General features: G+C 36.3%; 1 protein-coding gene across 3 annotated transcripts in view; it reads right to left on the minus strand.

Moving 5' to 3' along the window:
- Window positions 1-221: 221 nt before the first annotated feature.
- Window positions 222-18,015, minus strand: part of LOC120623654 (teneurin-a) — a 325,288-nt gene continuing 307,494 nt past the window's right edge. For all 3 annotated transcript variants that reach the window (XM_039889808.1, XM_039889807.1, XM_039889809.1), the window contains 12 exons: window positions 11,847-12,011; window positions 8,138-8,312; window positions 6,710-6,952; window positions 6,366-6,593; window positions 6,065-6,255; window positions 5,721-5,956; window positions 4,910-5,638; window positions 4,420-4,823; window positions 2,425-4,310; window positions 2,188-2,341; window positions 1,713-2,067; window positions 222-1,589 (listed from right to left, as the gene is read on the minus strand). In XM_039889808.1, the coding sequence (XP_039745742.1) occupies window positions 598-1,589; window positions 1,713-2,067; window positions 2,188-2,341; window positions 2,425-4,310; window positions 4,420-4,823; window positions 4,910-5,638; window positions 5,721-5,956; window positions 6,065-6,255; window positions 6,366-6,593; window positions 6,710-6,952; window positions 8,138-8,312; window positions 11,847-12,011 (5,758 nt within the window). In that variant the 3' untranslated portion in view covers window positions 222-597. The remainder of the gene's footprint in view (window positions 1,590-1,712; window positions 2,068-2,187; window positions 2,342-2,424; window positions 4,311-4,419; window positions 4,824-4,909; window positions 5,639-5,720; window positions 5,957-6,064; window positions 6,256-6,365; window positions 6,594-6,709; window positions 6,953-8,137; window positions 8,313-11,846; window positions 12,012-18,015) is intronic.

The following is an 18,015-nucleotide window of genomic DNA, read 5'->3' on the forward strand; positions in this document are numbered from 1 at the left end:
GTCGTCAGTATATAATGTCTTTTTTATTACTGATCCCTTCTTGTCTATGGTATTGAAATCTTAACAACATTTTTTATTTTGCAAAGGAATTTTTCTCATTATTTCTGACAATTTTTGTGTGAAATATGGTTAAGGGTGTGTTAAGATTATAATATTTAGGAGAATTTAGGTCCCAATTTTGGTCAGGAAAATTTCAAACAACACATTGATTTGGTTAAAAAAGTATGCTTTTTTATTATTCTTTCAAATAGTCTTCATCTAATTTTATAAGAACATTGGACACAATTGAAGCTTTTTACCGATAAATAAGTATAAATAATTTCATATTCACATAGATCGTCTTATTTATACATACAATACATTTATTTTATATCAGTCCTCTCAAAAGGTCCATTCTCTCCCTGCAAATTAAAATTAAATATTTACACAGCGATAGGGATTCGCATCTACGTACATACATACATCAACAATTAACAATTAATAGAGACTATTTACAAAATATATTTTCACACACGCACATATATACGTTCGTCCATCACCATTCACACACATCGAATTTACATTCATACGATTTGGCATATGGATGGCGATACGTCACTAGCAGAGGCCTTCCCAGGCGAGCCACCAAGGCGTGCGGCAGCTTTCGCGCTTCCGTCGCCGTCGTTCGGCGCGGTCTGACCGCTTCTTGACAAAGCGCACGTTATACGGGTCTTCAGCCAGCTCGGGGTACCGCGCCACGTCGTGGACGTACTCGCTCTCGTAGCCCGCAGCCGAACCTGCTTTCTGAATTTCGTCCAGCTCTGCCGCCGACCAGTCCAGCGACCCGCCTAGTCCTACGCGAAGTGCTTCGCGCTCTCTGTGCCACGCCTTGCGCACGGCTGATGATCGCGCGTGGTGCAACAAGCGTTGCCTTTCTCTTTCAGCGCTGGTGCCGTATCTCAAATTAATAATGCTTGTTTGGCCGTGAATCTTTACATCGGCGTAAGAGCGGCCACCTTCTGCTACTTCGTGGAAAGTGACGTTTAGTTTTCCTTGCATTCGTTTAAGTTGTTGTTTATCGTCTGCTGCGCGCCAAGTATCTTCTTTAACGAAGTAAAATACATCTTGCTGGTCCCCATGAACGACAAAAGAGAATGGCAGTAGATGAGATCTATTGAAGACAGACGTGTATACATCTCGGTAAATTGCGTTGGCGGAAGGAACAGTGCTTACTACGGCTCGTCCTCTTGAATTTCGGGAGATCAAAATACCACGTCCAAAAGGCGGCTCAGAGTCCGAGCCTATTCGTTTTGGTGCAAGGTTAAGCCCATCTGTCTTTAGTGCAGACATGGCTGGTATGGCAAGACTGCGGAAATCAGCAATCCTCTTGTTTGACATATGTGATAAAAATCCAGATTCGATCATGACGCTTGGCAGTAATGACATTGCATAGGGCAGAACTGGGCCACTATCGACAGGTGCGGTGCCCCATATCGGGCGACCACGAGGAATACTCGGCAATATAGATCCACCAGGAAGTTCATCAGGGTAAAGTTGAGGTGCCAAGCTTTTAGTATCGTAGCCTAGTAATTTCAGCCAGGATAAGTGATCTGTAAGAAATAAGGATTCTAAGATTACAAATAACAAAAACTATCCACTGTATGGTTAAATATAATAAAATAGACTAATCGCATTGCGAATCTATAGTGTTATGTGTAAAGTAAGAATATTACCTGCTGGTTTTTTGTTTTGTGGCCGTACATTAATAGGATCATTTCCATTAAATCTGTATAAATGCAGTTGTGTAGGGTTATGAATTCTCTCAATAAGATTTTCCCAAAGAGGTGACATCCATTGTCCAATTAGGGGATCGTAAACTTTTCCGTGTTCCATATGCAACAGTGATGTCACTTGATCTAACAGTCCACCACAGAAGTCTACTGGGAGGTATAAATACGGATTTGAATCGTATACTATGTGACCGTACGGCGATCTCATAATTTCTCGAATGCCTTCTCCGTACTGATTAAAGACCATTACAGGCGTTCCACATTGATCAGTAGCGATGTAATACTTATGGCGCGCAACCTAAAACATAAATATTGTTATTACTTATTATCAAGTATTGTGCTTTAACATTATTAGTAAATATTATGATTCTATAGATCTTGCCTTATTTTCTAGAGTTTTATAATTTACTTTAATTACCTGAGTATAGATGAGATGACCTCTATCATCATAAACTAGTGTCATAAATCTGTTCTCTCGAGGTGAATAAATATGACTGACTTCATGGGGCTTTTCCTTATTCGTGTAAAAGAATTGGGTGACATTACCGAAGTTATCCTTTCTGGTAGATAGTCTGGAAAGATAACATACTTAGTTAAATATTTGACTATAAATTTTAAACTGACTAGCAGATGAAGTTACTAAGTAAATACAAACCTGTCAAGATGGTCGTAGTAATATCGAACATCAAATCTTCCTCGTTTTGTTGCTCTAATCAGTAGACCTTTGGCATTGTATTGGAATCTTTCTTCTCGAGCGTTTTGAAAAACGTAACCTCGGCTATCGTACCGATATTGGCCTTCCCCAAACTTGATAATACGATCCATGTCGTTGTATTCCATCGGAATTGTATTGCCTCTGTATGTTAGGGATAGCATGTTTCCATTGTCATCGTATCTAAAGCCCCAGGGCTCCTGTGCTTCTACGCCTGTTAGCTGACCATCGCAGTCCCAAGTGTAATTCTTTACGTTTGTATAAGTGTTCACTCCTACATTTCTAGTGTGCGTTCGTGTTTGAGAAATTCTGCCGTGACGGTCATAAGAAAATTCCATTCGGAACACTTCCATTCTGTGAATATTTACCGTTATTTCTTTTTCAAGGAACTGATTATTCACTGTTCTAGAGAACATGGCGATACCGTCATATACAGAAGTCTCATTCCATTTTTGTACGGACACAGTGAATTGTCCTAACACTTCTGGCGCTCCTGTTTTGCTATTATATATTATGTGATGTGGAATTAGTGTTTGACCACCAATGCGACCTTGAACTGCAGTTGTTCTGTAATTATTATCATATTCATATATAATTTTGGCATTGCTTAATCCGGTCTTAGCACCATAGTCAAGTCTTTCTTCAACAAGTAAACCACCAGCATAAGTAGATTCCCATCTATAGTCAACATCACGGTCTACATGCAATATTTCGGACGGTAAGCCACTGTTTTCAGCGTAATGAATTTGAGTTTGACCATCTCCGTGGATGACTTCTGATATTTTATTAGTTGTAAAATATCTATAAATGATTCGTGCTCCATCTCCCGGGAAAACAGTTTGCAATAGTTCGCCAGTATGAGAATAATGTTGCAAATACTTTTTCGTTGACCCTGGAGGTGTATATGTAACGCGCAAAAATCCAATAGAAGGTTGCACACTAAATGAGTGATTTGTACCTGATGGTAGTATTACATGAGTTAAGCCGCCATCACCGTCATATGAATATTTGAAATTTCTTTGGCTTGCCAGTGTTATTTTTGACACTAGGTTACCTTCGTTGTAGTAAATAAACTTTGTACCGTCTTGTGGACTAGTTATTTCAGAGAGCATTCCATGTGGATCATAGTTATAGGTTTCTTCAGTGACACCCCATTTCCAACCATTAATTCTATAAAATCTATCGTATGATATATTAAGCGGCACTCCAGCTCCATGGGGCGTGAAAGACAACGGTAAACCAGCAACATCGTAAGCAGTAGTAAAAAGCGGTATCCGATCGGCATTAAAGAATGTTTCCCTGCTTTTAAATTGGTCAAATTCAATAATTAAAACTCTCGAGTCGTTAACCCAAATCTCCCGGTTCAATGTTTGTTGTGGGTTCCTTACGTCTCCCACTAGAGAATATAATGAATACATGTTGTTTATTAATCCATCTCCGAAAGTTGTCGTCTGATGTGACCACATATGTAGCATTTCAGCTTCGATTGGTAAAGCAGCTTCTAGTAAGGGGTGTTTTGCAGCTGCGATACTTTCAAACTTTCCTGACCAAGGGGTATCAATAACTAAAGTGTTGTTGGTAAACATTCGTCCTTCTGTGATCTGTTTTCCATTGTTAATAGTAATTTGCTTGAAGGACTGTCCGTGCAGCACATATTCACATTTTTTCGATACGCCAACCGGAATAGTGCTAGTTGGATTTGAAACTGTGACCGCAAGGCCATAATTTTTGGCTAAACCAGAAGTTATGTGCACCTGTTCTCCTGACGGCATAATGATTTTGGTTACGCGTCCAAGTTCGTCGTAATTGTATATCACAGTGTCACCCGCCTGTAAGAAGATAGAATTGTAATCAATATACAATAATATTAAATATTAAAAAACATGTTCTTGATCATAATTTAATGTTTATGAAATGTTCTTTATTTTGAATACTTACGCCTGATCGACTATTTAGTAAGCCAGTGTTTGCATCATAATCTAGTTCAATTCCCGCAGATCCCTTTTCGGTTAATTTTGTTAAATAACCAATTCCGGATATTTTCAGTTCTAGTTTATGATCCTGTGTATTTTCAATAGAGCTGACGATGTTACTATAATCACGTAACAGTTGAATTTTGTTACCGGACGCATCAGTTACTGTAGATAATTTTCCAAAGCTAGTATTTTTAGAATACAAAAAGGAATATCTTGTCTTGCCCGATGTTAAATCTTTTGTAGTTATATGTTGTCCATAACGGTTGAAAACATAAATCTCGGACGTAGGGGGATATGGTATCCTAAATTCCCCATTTTCATCGTGAGAGGGCAAGTAGTGCTTCAAAGCCAAAATGTGAAGGGATCCTGTGAAAGAGAATTACCTCCAGTAAGCTTATTGTCTAATGTATTATTTAAATGTATGATGTTATCTTTGTTAAATAAAAAATTACCTTGGTCCACAACATTGAGTACTCCATCAGGAGTGACAGCTAATGCTGATATTGTTTGGAACTTCGCATTAGACGAAAGTAAAGTCTCAGTATTAGTTGGGGGTTCATCTCCAGCTGCCACGCTTAGTCTGCAAGGGCATCCTGCACCCTCATCACGAGGGTTAATAGGTGCAACAGTTGCCGAAATTGATGAATTACATTCACAGCTAAGCTCTTTAAAGTTTTCTTGTAATTTTCCAGCGAAATGCAATATTTTTCCAGAAGGATCAATTGTTTTAATAGCATTAGTTTTCTTAGAATCAGATTCAGCTACGTAAAGAATTCCACTCGGGGCGAATGCAATCGCTAAAATGGTGCCCAAGCTAGAGTCCTCTCTAAATTCTACATTTGTTCTATTCGTAGCTTTAGTAATCGGTTTACCATCACTTCCAAGTCGACAATGAGATGGTTGACCAGCAACGACTTTGATTTTCATGTCAACTGTCAATTTAAGTATGATTCTATCGTCTATGAAATACAATGATCCATCGAGAGGAGATAAGGCAACACCCGTTGGCCACTGCAGTTGAGCTTCGTATGGAGCAATGGCGCCTCGGCAAGGAACAGGTGACCAATGATTATGATGTCCGTGATGGCCCACAAGTGTATGGATTATACCACTGGGATCAACAGCACGGATATTAGTTCCATCTGCGATGTACATCGTTCTATCTGCTGCTATTGCAAGACCTGGAAATTGTCATGAGATTAGTTAACAGTTCCTGCGAACTCACAAATCATATTCGAAACATTTTAATAAAATAAAAGTTACCTTTGGGGTGGGCCAACTTGGCTTTAATAGCAGGGCCTTCATCACCGCAGTTGGAATCGTCTCCTGGTACACAACGGTCACCGTTGCCTACTATTGGCTCAGAATTAGTTGCCGGATCACGAACTTTGTCTAACACAACAACCCTTCTAACTTGATGTCTTTCTGAATCGGATATGTAAAGATATCCATCTGCCGGTGATATACAGATGTAGTATTGATATGCGACTTGTGTTGTTCTGAAACAAAGTAATGTGTTATAAATGACATTACTAAAATATGATGTATAATTTTTCCCATACTATTCTTGAGTTGTAAAACCGATTTCATGAATACTATAAACTTACTCTAATTGCAGTACTGTTGTCACCACGCCTTCAGGCGTTATACGACGTACAAAGTTAAAGTCCCCAACATAGAGAGATCCATCAGGTCCTGAAGTAAGCGCAGTTGGTGTCAAAAGGCGTGAATCTGCTGCTTTGCCATTGCAGTGATCAGGGCAGTTTAGCGATCTCTGAAGTCCTGTGCCTAATACCACCTGTAACATGATATTAGAAATATTAAGAAATCGTCCATCATATCGGGATGGAATACATAACGAGTTTTGTTTTAACTTTTCAAAATTTTAATTAAATATAAATTATATACCTGTACTGTTCTTGGATATTGTTTTAAATGCAGCAAAGCACCATCTCCTTTTTGCAGTATGCCTTCATGGAAATTATAATGGTGATGTATGTCCAAACCCCATCCCCCAATATCAGAAATATCAACGTCGAATCCAGCGAGAGTTGCTGTTTGAGTTTCCCACACAATTGATGAACATGTTGTGTATTCGTAACCAATTGATATTTTGGCTTGCGCTTGCCCGTAAACCTAAAAATAACATTATATTTATTAAATAATTCTATAATTTTTACAGTAAAGCAAGGTGCACGGAAATAAGTAGTGAAATCATACCATTACAATAATGGAAATTATCAATTTAATACCTTCTGTTTGTAAACATTTCTTTTATTCCAAGCGAAGACATGAGTCAAATCTGGGTCGGCTTCATAGGTGTGCGTATGTAGAGAACCTTCGATTTCCACGCGCACATGAACGCGACTGAGAGAAGCCGGGACTATCCTTCTTGTCAATTGAATGTGGACGCATGAAAGGTAGCCAGCTGCTTGCGACGAGCGGTAAGTAAGCTTCACTGATGAACCTGGTATTCCGATTGATTCGCTTACAATCTGAAGATAAAAAGTTACGTTAATGTTGTGTTATAAGCTAATTAACACGTTAAAAATACTATTTATTTATTAATTTTGTTTATTGCACAACCGAAAGAACTGATTACCAAAGGATTTTCTTCTATTCGGACGAACGCGAAAAAACGAGTGAGGGTGTAAACAAAAATTTTAAGAACTAAAAAAGAAAAGAAAAATTTATATATATATTTATTTAGAAGGCCAATTGGCGCAGTTTGTAACGACCCTGCTTTCTGAGTCCAAGGCCGTGGGTTCGATTCCCACAACTGGCAAATGTTTGTGTGATGAGCATGAATGTTTTTCAGTGGCTGGGTGTTTATATGTATATTCAAAGTATTTATGTATATTATTTATAAAAATAATCATCAGTCATCTTAGTACCCATAACACAAGCTACGCTTACTTTGGGGCTAGATGGCGATGTGTGCGTTGTCGTAATATATTTATATATTATATAATTAATAAAAACATATATCAATTTATATAAAACAGTGTAAAGAGGAAATCATGGAAACGAGTGCTTACGTCGCGGAGAAGGTGGGTGTCACTCTAACCTTTATAAGAGATACTCCTTGACCAGTCTTAAACGACGGTAAAAATAGAAGTAGAATTGAAAAGAGGAATGCAAATTTCCGATCAAGGAATTTTCAGTAGGTTTATCAGCCTGGAATTAGGATAATGTCACTTCCGTGAGAGCACGTTTAGCCGACGAAGAAGCGTTAAATTAAAATGCAATCAAAATATCAGTTGCTTTAACAATAATGGGATACATCGTGAGAGAACCTGCATGCTGCCTGCGAGTTCTCCAAAACTTTTTTTAAATTTTGTTTTTGTCTTTCTGTTTTCTGTTTTCTGTTTTTTTGAATTTTGTCTTGTTTGGTATGGAGAGTCAAGGTTAATTATTGTCACACTACGGACCAAGACGTGCCAGTGTAGCGTTAAGGTACGAAGCTACGTAGAAACCTTTTAGTATTATGTTTAATAAAATTTCCGTACTCCTAAGAAGTTGGTATGCTGCCATCTTGATCTTAGACTGCCATAACACTTCACCAAATAAAGATTACAGTAATTACTGTTAGAGAAACGAATGGCGGCGAACTACTGTATCTCGTGATGTATGTACCTATAACGTGTTAATAAGTTCAGAATAATTAAGTTTTTATTTACCTGTGCCTCTGGATAAATTACTGTGGTCGTGGTAGGAGAAGAAACCGCCGGTGCAGCCAATGCTGGCATAGCAACAACTTCAGGCCTCAGACGTTCATGATCGTGGGCACTGCAGGGCGGTGTCTCTGACTCCCACCATTGCGGCATCGGGGACCAATCAAGACGAGGCGGTGACCTGAAGTAAGCAATTAATATTCTTTAAATTATTTATTTAAAAACATCGAAATCGGATTTGGATTTAACGTCGTAGGTAATAGCATTATTTAAATAAATGCATACGGCGTGAATGTTCGCGGCTATGAGGGAATTGGGCGAAACCAAACCGCGTTTTTTGAAATCTGATTGAGTAACAGTGGATTTAGACTATTAATATTATTGATGTCGGTATTCTTGAACTGGTTGAAATTAACCGTATCATTCGTGGGAACCCTCTAGTATTGAAAGTCTGTGGCTGTTTGTCTCGCGAGTCAGCCAGCTAGAAATATTTTCAATTAAAAAAATAACAAAAAATTCAAAATGTTTATCTTTTGTCATAGATAAAAAATCCTCATCTTGAGTCCGCTTTTGGGGGTTTTTCCACATTTCCTGCCATTGGGATGGATAATTTGAAGAGTGGCTATCACGGGAAAGGAACCATATATTTTCCGGGATATAATAATCTAAAGAGTAATTTAATTAGTAATTTTGTGTTAGTTACTACATTTTAGTGCTTCTGCAATTTTGATTTAATTGTACCGCTAAAGGTTGTAAAATTTTACCTGTTACCTGTGCCTGTTTTTTTTACATAAACTGATATTTTAAAAATTCCGAAAATTTGAACTTTCTCGTCAGTCTTCATGTTCAGATCTTGAGGACGTAGGTTTCATTCCCAGGTCGGAAGCAAATGACTTTAGTTATTTTGGATATATTTTTTAGGGCAGGGCGGGTTGCCTCTTGCATGATTTTATTTCGTCGTCTAGTATTCGATCGCGTTAAGTTAACTATGATTTGTATGAAAACAGTATTGTCTTTGGATCCCATATTATAAAACGTAGGTAACTTTTGAATAAGTTGACGTAGGTAAGAAATCACATACTAAACTCTCAAAACAATTTTATTTTTACTTAACATTGGAATCTTGTTTCCATTAGTTACGTATTACGTCAGGCATCATAAATTTTCTTTTTTTTCTTTTATTAAAGAATAAGATCAATAAGAATATGAGAATATGAAATATAAAATTGAAATAAATAACAAAAGATAATAACACTCTTGTCTAGTAATTAAAATTTTATAATTTTTTTATTATTATTATTATTATTATTATGATGTATTCTATGGTTTATATTTCAGTAGGATAAACAACTACTGAAATTAGCACTGAGTAGCATAACGGGTGGTGCGGTTGTCATTTCAGTTGGATGCTAGAGCAAACTGAAAATCAGCGCTGAGCATTGTTGCTTATGTACATCATAAAGCTGAGTTTTTAATATTGTATTTTTGTTTTTGTAACTGTAACTAAAATAATAATATAGCATGGAAATACTGTTATTTATAATTATTTATTAGCTACACTTGGAGAAAATAACAGTACATACGAGCAGTGGCGTGCATTGCATATATGCAAATAAGCAGTGCATACCCTACCCTTAGGGTCTTAAAGAGCCTTCAGATAGGACCATTACAGTTTTGTAATTAAAAAAACACTAAGTAAAAAATATATGAAAGCGCCATCTAGTAATGAGCGGCCAAACTTCTAGGTCAATTGTCGCTAGACAGGCGACAGCGCAAACAGCGCGCGCGAGGCGTAGGTATAGCGTACAAAATAAAATCTTCTACTTCGTATTTTAATTTCTAACCGTAAATGCTAAACATTTACCTTAATATTTACGTAAAAATACCTATATTATTATTTAAATCTCATGTTATCGATTGCAGGGTAAATCAATTATTATAAATCACTCGACATATGACGCCATCTACTGTTGCATAGAAATATCAAATAAAATAATCACGCCTAAAGAACGAATCGTTCTGCTAGATGTGTGGGTGTAAGTTAGTAGTGTGTGTCGTGTAATGTTATAATCGTGCGCTTGTACTTACAAGATTAGCATCGGTCTTGTGTGAACAGTTTCATTCATAAATTCTCTAAGTGTAGGTGTCTATAAGCACTGCTTACGGAAGTGGAGTAATCAATTACGTGTTTGATTTTTTTATGAATAACATGATTTGCTTGGTTTGTTATTGTTGTATACTGCCATTATTCTTGTTTAGAAATAAAAATATCATTAACAAGTGTAACACCACACCTTACAGTGTCTTTTAAGAAAATTAAGAAACTAATATTATCAAATGACTAATTTGTTATAAAAACGAGTTATGAAATCAAACGCTGTCTTAATTATGACGAATGAATAGTTTACGTTTTTCCGGAATCACTGGAAAGTGAGAAAGTTAACAATAAATATTGTTTTTATTTGTTGTTTACATATCAAAGTAAAATAGCGTTCTAATCTATACTTACAAAAAAATTAAAAACATATTTTGACTAATTTCGATTGCAATATTTTCATTGGCATATTCAATCGCCATTATTGTTTACCTTCGAACAATGCTCTATGGCGTTGGTGATAAATAAACGGTTCAAGTGCATAAATTCAGTAACTTATAAAAGTTTGAGTAGTGATAGTTTAATGAGTTAAGGTTAATTTATAGTTTATTCATTCATTTTATAATGAAAGCATATTCGTGCGGCCTTTGTTTGGGTTCAGTGTGCCTGGAAAAAGTACTTAGAGAAAACTTTAATTTCTATCCTTATATCGTAAAATTAGAAATCATTCGCAAAGGAAGGTGTGTACCAATGTTACAAATATCCCAAAAAAAATGTTGGAAAAAAACATTATCATCAGTGTGCTTAGAAAATGCTGCCGAATGGTGTGTCATAATTTTGTGACGTAAATCAGGGTATGTACTTTTATTCAATGAGCAGTAGATACACGATAGTATTAAATCAATCAAAGATATAACTTTCGTAAAGTAATTTGATTATAAACCGACATACCTATCTAAAATCTAAATTTTACTTTATGTTTGTGCTGAACACCTTGTGCATACCCTGGGTCCAAGGGCTATGCACGCCACTGCATACGAGTACCTATAACTAATTAATGCGATGAAAACAAGCATACCTAATACTGATAATATCTATATAATATAGTATTTTCAACCTCATTTAGTAGTTAGCAATGATGAGGTCTAGTTTGGAGCACGCTTGCCTAGAAAAAACCTATTTACTCTTGCCTTGAAGGTACTACTGAAATTATACGTGGCAGGAAACACAGTTACCGGGAGGGCGTTCCACATCTTAGCGGTGCGTATCAGAAACGTGGATAAAAAACGAAGTCCTAGGGTCGAACGGGTCGTGCCATATTAATAGTGTTGGGTTTTTCTGTACTGAAATTCTTAGTACAAGCCCAGAGTTCGGAAATTGTCGGTGAATCATCCCCGTGCCTCGGAAAGCACTTTAAGATGTCGCTTCTGCGCCTGATATCTTTCAGGTGTTGTCGGTTCTCCCGTCCCTTCGGACTATGTGAGTGAGGGAATAGACAGTGCACCTGTGTTTGCACACACACTTGTAAACTACAATATCTCCTGCGTAGTTGGAAAATCTCTCTGGAGATCGTCCATCGTGACCGAAATCAGTCGGGGAAAACTTTATCAGAATGCTTACCTCGGAGTGGGCACTTTTATACTGTCATCGCTGAGTTCCATTTGTACGGGCGGCAGCACGACGATCTGGTTCCAAGGCACGAAGACCGTCTTCCGTAGAGGCTTGAAGGGAGATCTCTGGAACTGTAAGGTGACAGCACCTCCGCCGTTTACGAGGACGTCAAACCTGAAAAGCCATTTTTTTTTACCTTAAATACCTTTTTGAGCATGATTGCTTCGTATAGTTACATATATTTACGTAAATTAATTTTATTCGTATAAATCAAGAACACTTTCGAACCGTTATTCATTTATTCCTACAAAATTGTAACTTTCTGTAAAGTTTTCAATAGGTAACAATTTTCATTGAAATAAATAATTAATTCACGTAATTTTAAATTGAAAATCATAAATTAACCAGAAATTTTCTGTTTTGCGATAACCGCAGTACCGCATTACGATTTTGAAGATTCCATTAAAAAATAGTTCGTCATAGTTATCGAATATCAAGCAGTCCAATCTGAAGTTGCAATACGGTGGTTTGCGTATGTACAGATTAGTTTTTGTACACTACGCAGAGAGCCTAACTTAGCAGCGTGTACTTCATACGTGTACAAAAGCATTGTATAAGAGGTGGATTTTTGTCGTTTTGTGCAATTTTTCTGCTGTATGCATACTCTGGCAAGAAACCCAGTGCACGCCACTGGCCCAACTCCTTATTCTTTATAGTCATAATTATTGACAGACCAAGTAGATTGTCTCATGTTAAGTGGAAAACCATAGCCTATAAACACAGTAACACTGCGCAGGGCATACAAGAAACACCCCCTACAAAGTGCCATTCTTTGTGCATCAACCTGAGGCCGAGGTGTTAAACCTCACGTGCCTGTAATTTCACCGGAATTATAAACTTTTAGAAGAAGTTATTTTCCATTCGTTGGTGATCGTGAGGTTATAGCGTCTGTGGCGTGCATAGAGGGTATGCACAGGGTATACATAAGGGTAGGCTTTTACTAACTCTTCAATGCTAGCTAGCTTCTATATTCTTCTAACATACCCTTGAGTTTTATATATAACTCGTACTGGAGATTTTCTTCATTTTATATCATCTGCATACTCTGTGCATAGAGGGTATGCACAGGGTATGCAGATGAAGTGAAATAAAGAAAATCTCCAATACGAGATATAAATACATAAGGGTAGGCTTTTAATAACTCTTACAATGCCTACCTTTAAGTTTTATATATAACTCATACTGGAGATTTTCTTCATTTTATATCATCTGCATACCCTGTGCATTACCCTCTGTGCACGCCACTCAATAGCGTTTACTGGCACAAGTTGATCCACCGTAATGATAACGGAAAACCATGACCCTTACTTTAGTAGACCCTTAGTAAAAGGGTTGTAATCGATGGTTGGTTTCGACTATCGAAACTGTAACGTCAGGCTTATTAAAATGGAATACATCCCCCTTGTTTCAAAGCTCAAATGTCACACTTCTATAGCGCTCTTGTAAATTAAAAAAGCGTAACTAATTAGGTCAATTTTCCTTTGAAGTTACAGTGCTTCGATACTCGAAAACGACTATCGATTGCGAGCAATTCTAGTCTGGCTGTCGCTGCCACAGATATAACCTGAATCTCAGTTTGAATCGTCAACTACTTCTTCGAATGACACGCTTTAATTACCTACTACTTACTAGATTAGCGTATGAATATAATATTTAAATTTGTCATTTTTTTAAATGATCCCTAACAACGGAGACGCTGAAGAAATAATACAATGAGAAGTTGTGGTCACGTTCAGACGCTTTTTATTATGGCGAACAAATCGACCGACATAATCATCCGATCTAGCAATACGAACAATGTTATAAAAATATCGCTGGCTGGTTTGTAGTTTGTCGAATGTCGTCTTGACAAATGACTATTTCAATGCAGGAGGCGCCACATCCAACCGACTTGTCGATTGCCGTCATCTGTTACGGTGGACAAACGGACTGTAAGAAGGCCGGTGCAAATAATTGAAAGCCGAAAGCCGAAGGCCGAACTTTGGTAGATACGAGTATGTATAGTCTCCTTTTCATGGATCGTGCTTACGTATTACTATTCATTAGTACGAGTAAAACTAAGTACAAAGTAACTAGTTTTACTCGTATAAAGAACAGTAGGCGATACTAAGGTAGGTACTGAATATTTTATTATTCGAATTACGAAAGTAGCTATTATACCTGAGTATTCTTTATACAAGTAGGTTGGTCCTAAAATTAGCATATTCATGACTATCCCTTAAAACAGACCCTTGTATAATAGGTATCATATTTTTTACAAATTGCCCGTTTTACAGCTTAATTATATAAACACGCCGTTTTCTGACGATAACGCTGTTACGTGTGGCTAAGTAATAAAAAAACAAACTGTTAAATCAACATTGAAATTACATAATATCCCTATATCGTGGTGTTGTTATTCGGCAATTATGCGTGTAGTTTCTATCTCATCTTTAATTCGATTAAGTGTAAGGAATTTGTAATGACCGCAACAAAATATTAATAATGGTTGCACGGTTGTTGGGTATCAAAATATGTGTAGGTTTTTTAACGATTGTTGGTTCTTCTTATATTGCATGCACGCAATCTAATACGTTTTTGTTACTTCACAGTTTATATTATTTTATTTAGCCTCAGGAGTGAGTCGGGACATAGCAAAGTTTATAATAGTCAATAACAACTTTTATATTAATAATAATAAAGGGTAGCTTGTATTATGAGTACTAAGATAACTGATGAATATGTTTATGAATAATAAAGATAAATATTTATAATATAAACACCCAGACACTGAAAAACATCTATGTTCATCACACAAACATTTTCCAGTTGTGAAAAATGAACCCACGTCCTTAGACTCAGAGAGCAGGGTCGCTGCAAAACAACAGCATTTGGCTGGCCTGGTCTATAGGTAATTGTTAATCATACCTAATGATAATTGCGATCCAATAATTTTTTTATTATATCACTCTATGATTAATCATTTGACCAAAATAATAATAATTGCAAAGCATCATTCTTATTCATAAAAAATATAAGTCGTTTAACTGTTCACTTATGGGCATGGTACCCAAAATGCTGGTGCTAATCCCATGCCCCGTTGAATTAATAGAATTAGCTGTTGGGCTAAATAAGCGCCAGCTCTTGGGAATAAGGGTACTTGTATGTAATGGATAAACAAATATTTCTTAACCGATTTTAAATAATCTCTCATTTGAAATAGTAAAATAAAAATGTGATTTCCATCACCAATTTTAGGCATAAGTCTTTACAAGTGAACAAAAAAATACTAATTGCATAAAAACCGTGTTTGAGTGCGTGCATGAGTATTCTATAGGTTTCATGCGCATTAAGTTAAGGTCGTTATGCACATAATACCTTACTCATAGACTCCTCCCGTACGTCCCGTAATAATAATTTTAATATTTCCTAAACTATGGAAAATAACATTATTTAAGAACATTTATCCGCTTCCTCGTGCCACAGACTCGTTCCACCAGTAGCACGAAAAGGATTTCTTATTCCTCGTCGTACCACTGATTCCGGATGATTTTCTACTTTATTTTCCCTTAGATATAAAGCTATTTTTAATGAATAGTTTTTTCTAACACAATTTTCTTGTAACTGCTACTATAGGCAAACGTATTTTATGGTATTCAAATGCCATAAAATACGTGTACCTATAGAAGTTTTCTTATGGTGCTATAAAGGACTTTTGGATTAACGAATTTCTAAGAATAAACGAATATTTCTACTCATTGAGAGGCACTGTACCAATAAAAAGATTAATTTATTTAAGGACAAATGAAATTAGCGTCTAAGAAAAAAGTTTATAAAGATACAGTAGTACTTGTCTGTTCTTTGTTCTGTTAGTTCCTTTGCAAGATAGAAGTATGATTTGTTTTTAAACAGTTTTATTGTAAATAAGATTTGTAAAATGAACACAAAAAGTTTCTGTACAATTTGCGTCTTATTTAATAAAATTAAATTCACGCATTATATATAGCGCTTGAACATGCTTGTGTATTGAACATGAATGCTTTTGAGTGTCTGGGTGTTTATCTGTATATTATAAGTGTTTATGTTTGTTATTCATAAAGATATTCTTCAGTCATCTTAGTACCCATAAGACAAGCTACACTTACATTGGGGCTAGATGGCAATGTAAGTATTGTCGTAGTAGGTATATTTATTTATTTATTTTATTTAATTCCATAAAATACGAGTAAATTTATAGTGGTTATAAGAATATTTTGTTAGATACCAACTATAGAGTTACATACTTAGATACATGTTTATCTAAAAGGAAATTAAGTAGAGCATCATCCTGACTCAGTGGTTCGACTAAGAATCATAATTCCTTGCCGTTCCACGGTTGGAACGAGTTGATGGTACAACCAGGAGGGAGCGCATTTATCTTCATCAGCTTTTCTGATAAAAACGGACAATACGTAAACTTTCCTTGATAGCTAAGGAGCAAAATTCGTATTAGGGGCTAGTAGGTACAGTAATAAGCAGCTGCACTTCATATATGCACAAAAGCAATGTCTACCCTAAAACTTTTACATTACTCTTATAGGAGGATAATTCTTTCATTTTATGCCATCTATCTGTTTTATGCCTTCCCTACTCAAAAGCCATGTGCACGCTGGTCACCGGAGCATACTTCAAACCACTGCGGGGGCCAGTTTTTCAGAGATAGATATAGAGCTTGGTCCTACCACGCTACTCACCACTTGATGGGCTTTTTAAATGATATTGATGTTAACCACCTACTAAACAAATTTCAAGGACGAATTTAAATAAGGACGAATTTTAAGGACACAAAACAAATTTCTTCTGCAAGAGCGAACGACCGGGGATGGTTGATGATATCCCAGTAGCTCAAGTAAAAAAATGTATTATGATAGGTGATTATAACTCATTTAGTAACAGAGTATGGTTAACGTTGTTTAAACACGCAATCGTTTTTGATGCAGGTAGGTACTTCACAATTATGCAGCGTACACATCAAAAAAGTATGACACATATATGAACTGGTAAATATGTTTTAATAGAACCTACCTAAGTTATCGAATGTACCCACAGGTATCTAGGAACCTGTTTGTGTTGAATAGTCAATTGAATATAAGTATTGGTATTGGTAGGGATTCGCTTTTAATTCTTTCTCGCATTACTTAGGTTGGCACGTAGTTTGCACACTAGAAACCTACCTACCTACAGACTAGGTACAGTACATTCAATATGCGAGAGAGTTTTAAAAGCGTTGACCCACCACGCTGCTTCAGTGTGGGTTGGTGGGCTTCAACGATTATGATGACATGCTAGTGATAATAGCCTGGTTCGACGGGATGCTTTGCATGCGCTCCGAGGCACGGCGGACATTTATTTTATAAAATAAAATAGCAGAAAACCCCCTTCTTTATATCGGGTATCGACCCAGGAACTCTTGATGCACAATTAAACATACTAACCACTAGACAGTTCCCCCGGGATACGATCAAAATTAAAAAGTGTTGCTTTACGCGCTGCGTTCTGGAGACGTGCACATGTTAGAGTGGGAAAATTTAATCTCACACAAAATCACAATTTATAAAGAGGTAACATTTGGTTGTTTGTTTATTTTCAATTGATAACTTTTAAATTATTGAACCGATTTTAATTATTCTTGCATCATTCAAAAGCTGATTTATCCAGTAATACCATAGAATAAATATATATTTTAGTGATAAGGTCGCCTTTTGCTTTTAATTTTTTGTTTAACTATATTTGTAATTTCTCCTTTATTACGCAATAAAGATGTTTAAATAAATAAATAAATAAATATTTATTTTGTTTGTTTGTACCGAATATGCTATGAAACTACTGGACTGGAAACTTATAATTTCTTATACCAAGGCTATAATTTATTTTTAGAAAAGTTAGAGATCGTTAAGAAAATTACAATGATGTATTAAAGTCGCAAAATTTTGTCTATTAATTTCGTTATTTGGTAACTGCCACAGTTACCTAAACCACAATAGAATTTTTTAGAGGTGGCCATTATAACATTACTTTACGATGTTTTATTCACGCGAGCCACAGCTAGGTAAAAAAATATTACGGCACGTCCGGGAGGTGTTTATGGGGTATTTAATCT

This window comes from Pararge aegeria, chromosome 5 (assembly GCF_905163445.1).
Source record: "Pararge aegeria chromosome 5, ilParAegt1.1, whole genome shotgun sequence".
In the NCBI taxonomy this organism is placed as follows: Eukaryota; Metazoa; Arthropoda; class Insecta; order Lepidoptera; family Nymphalidae; genus Pararge; species Pararge aegeria.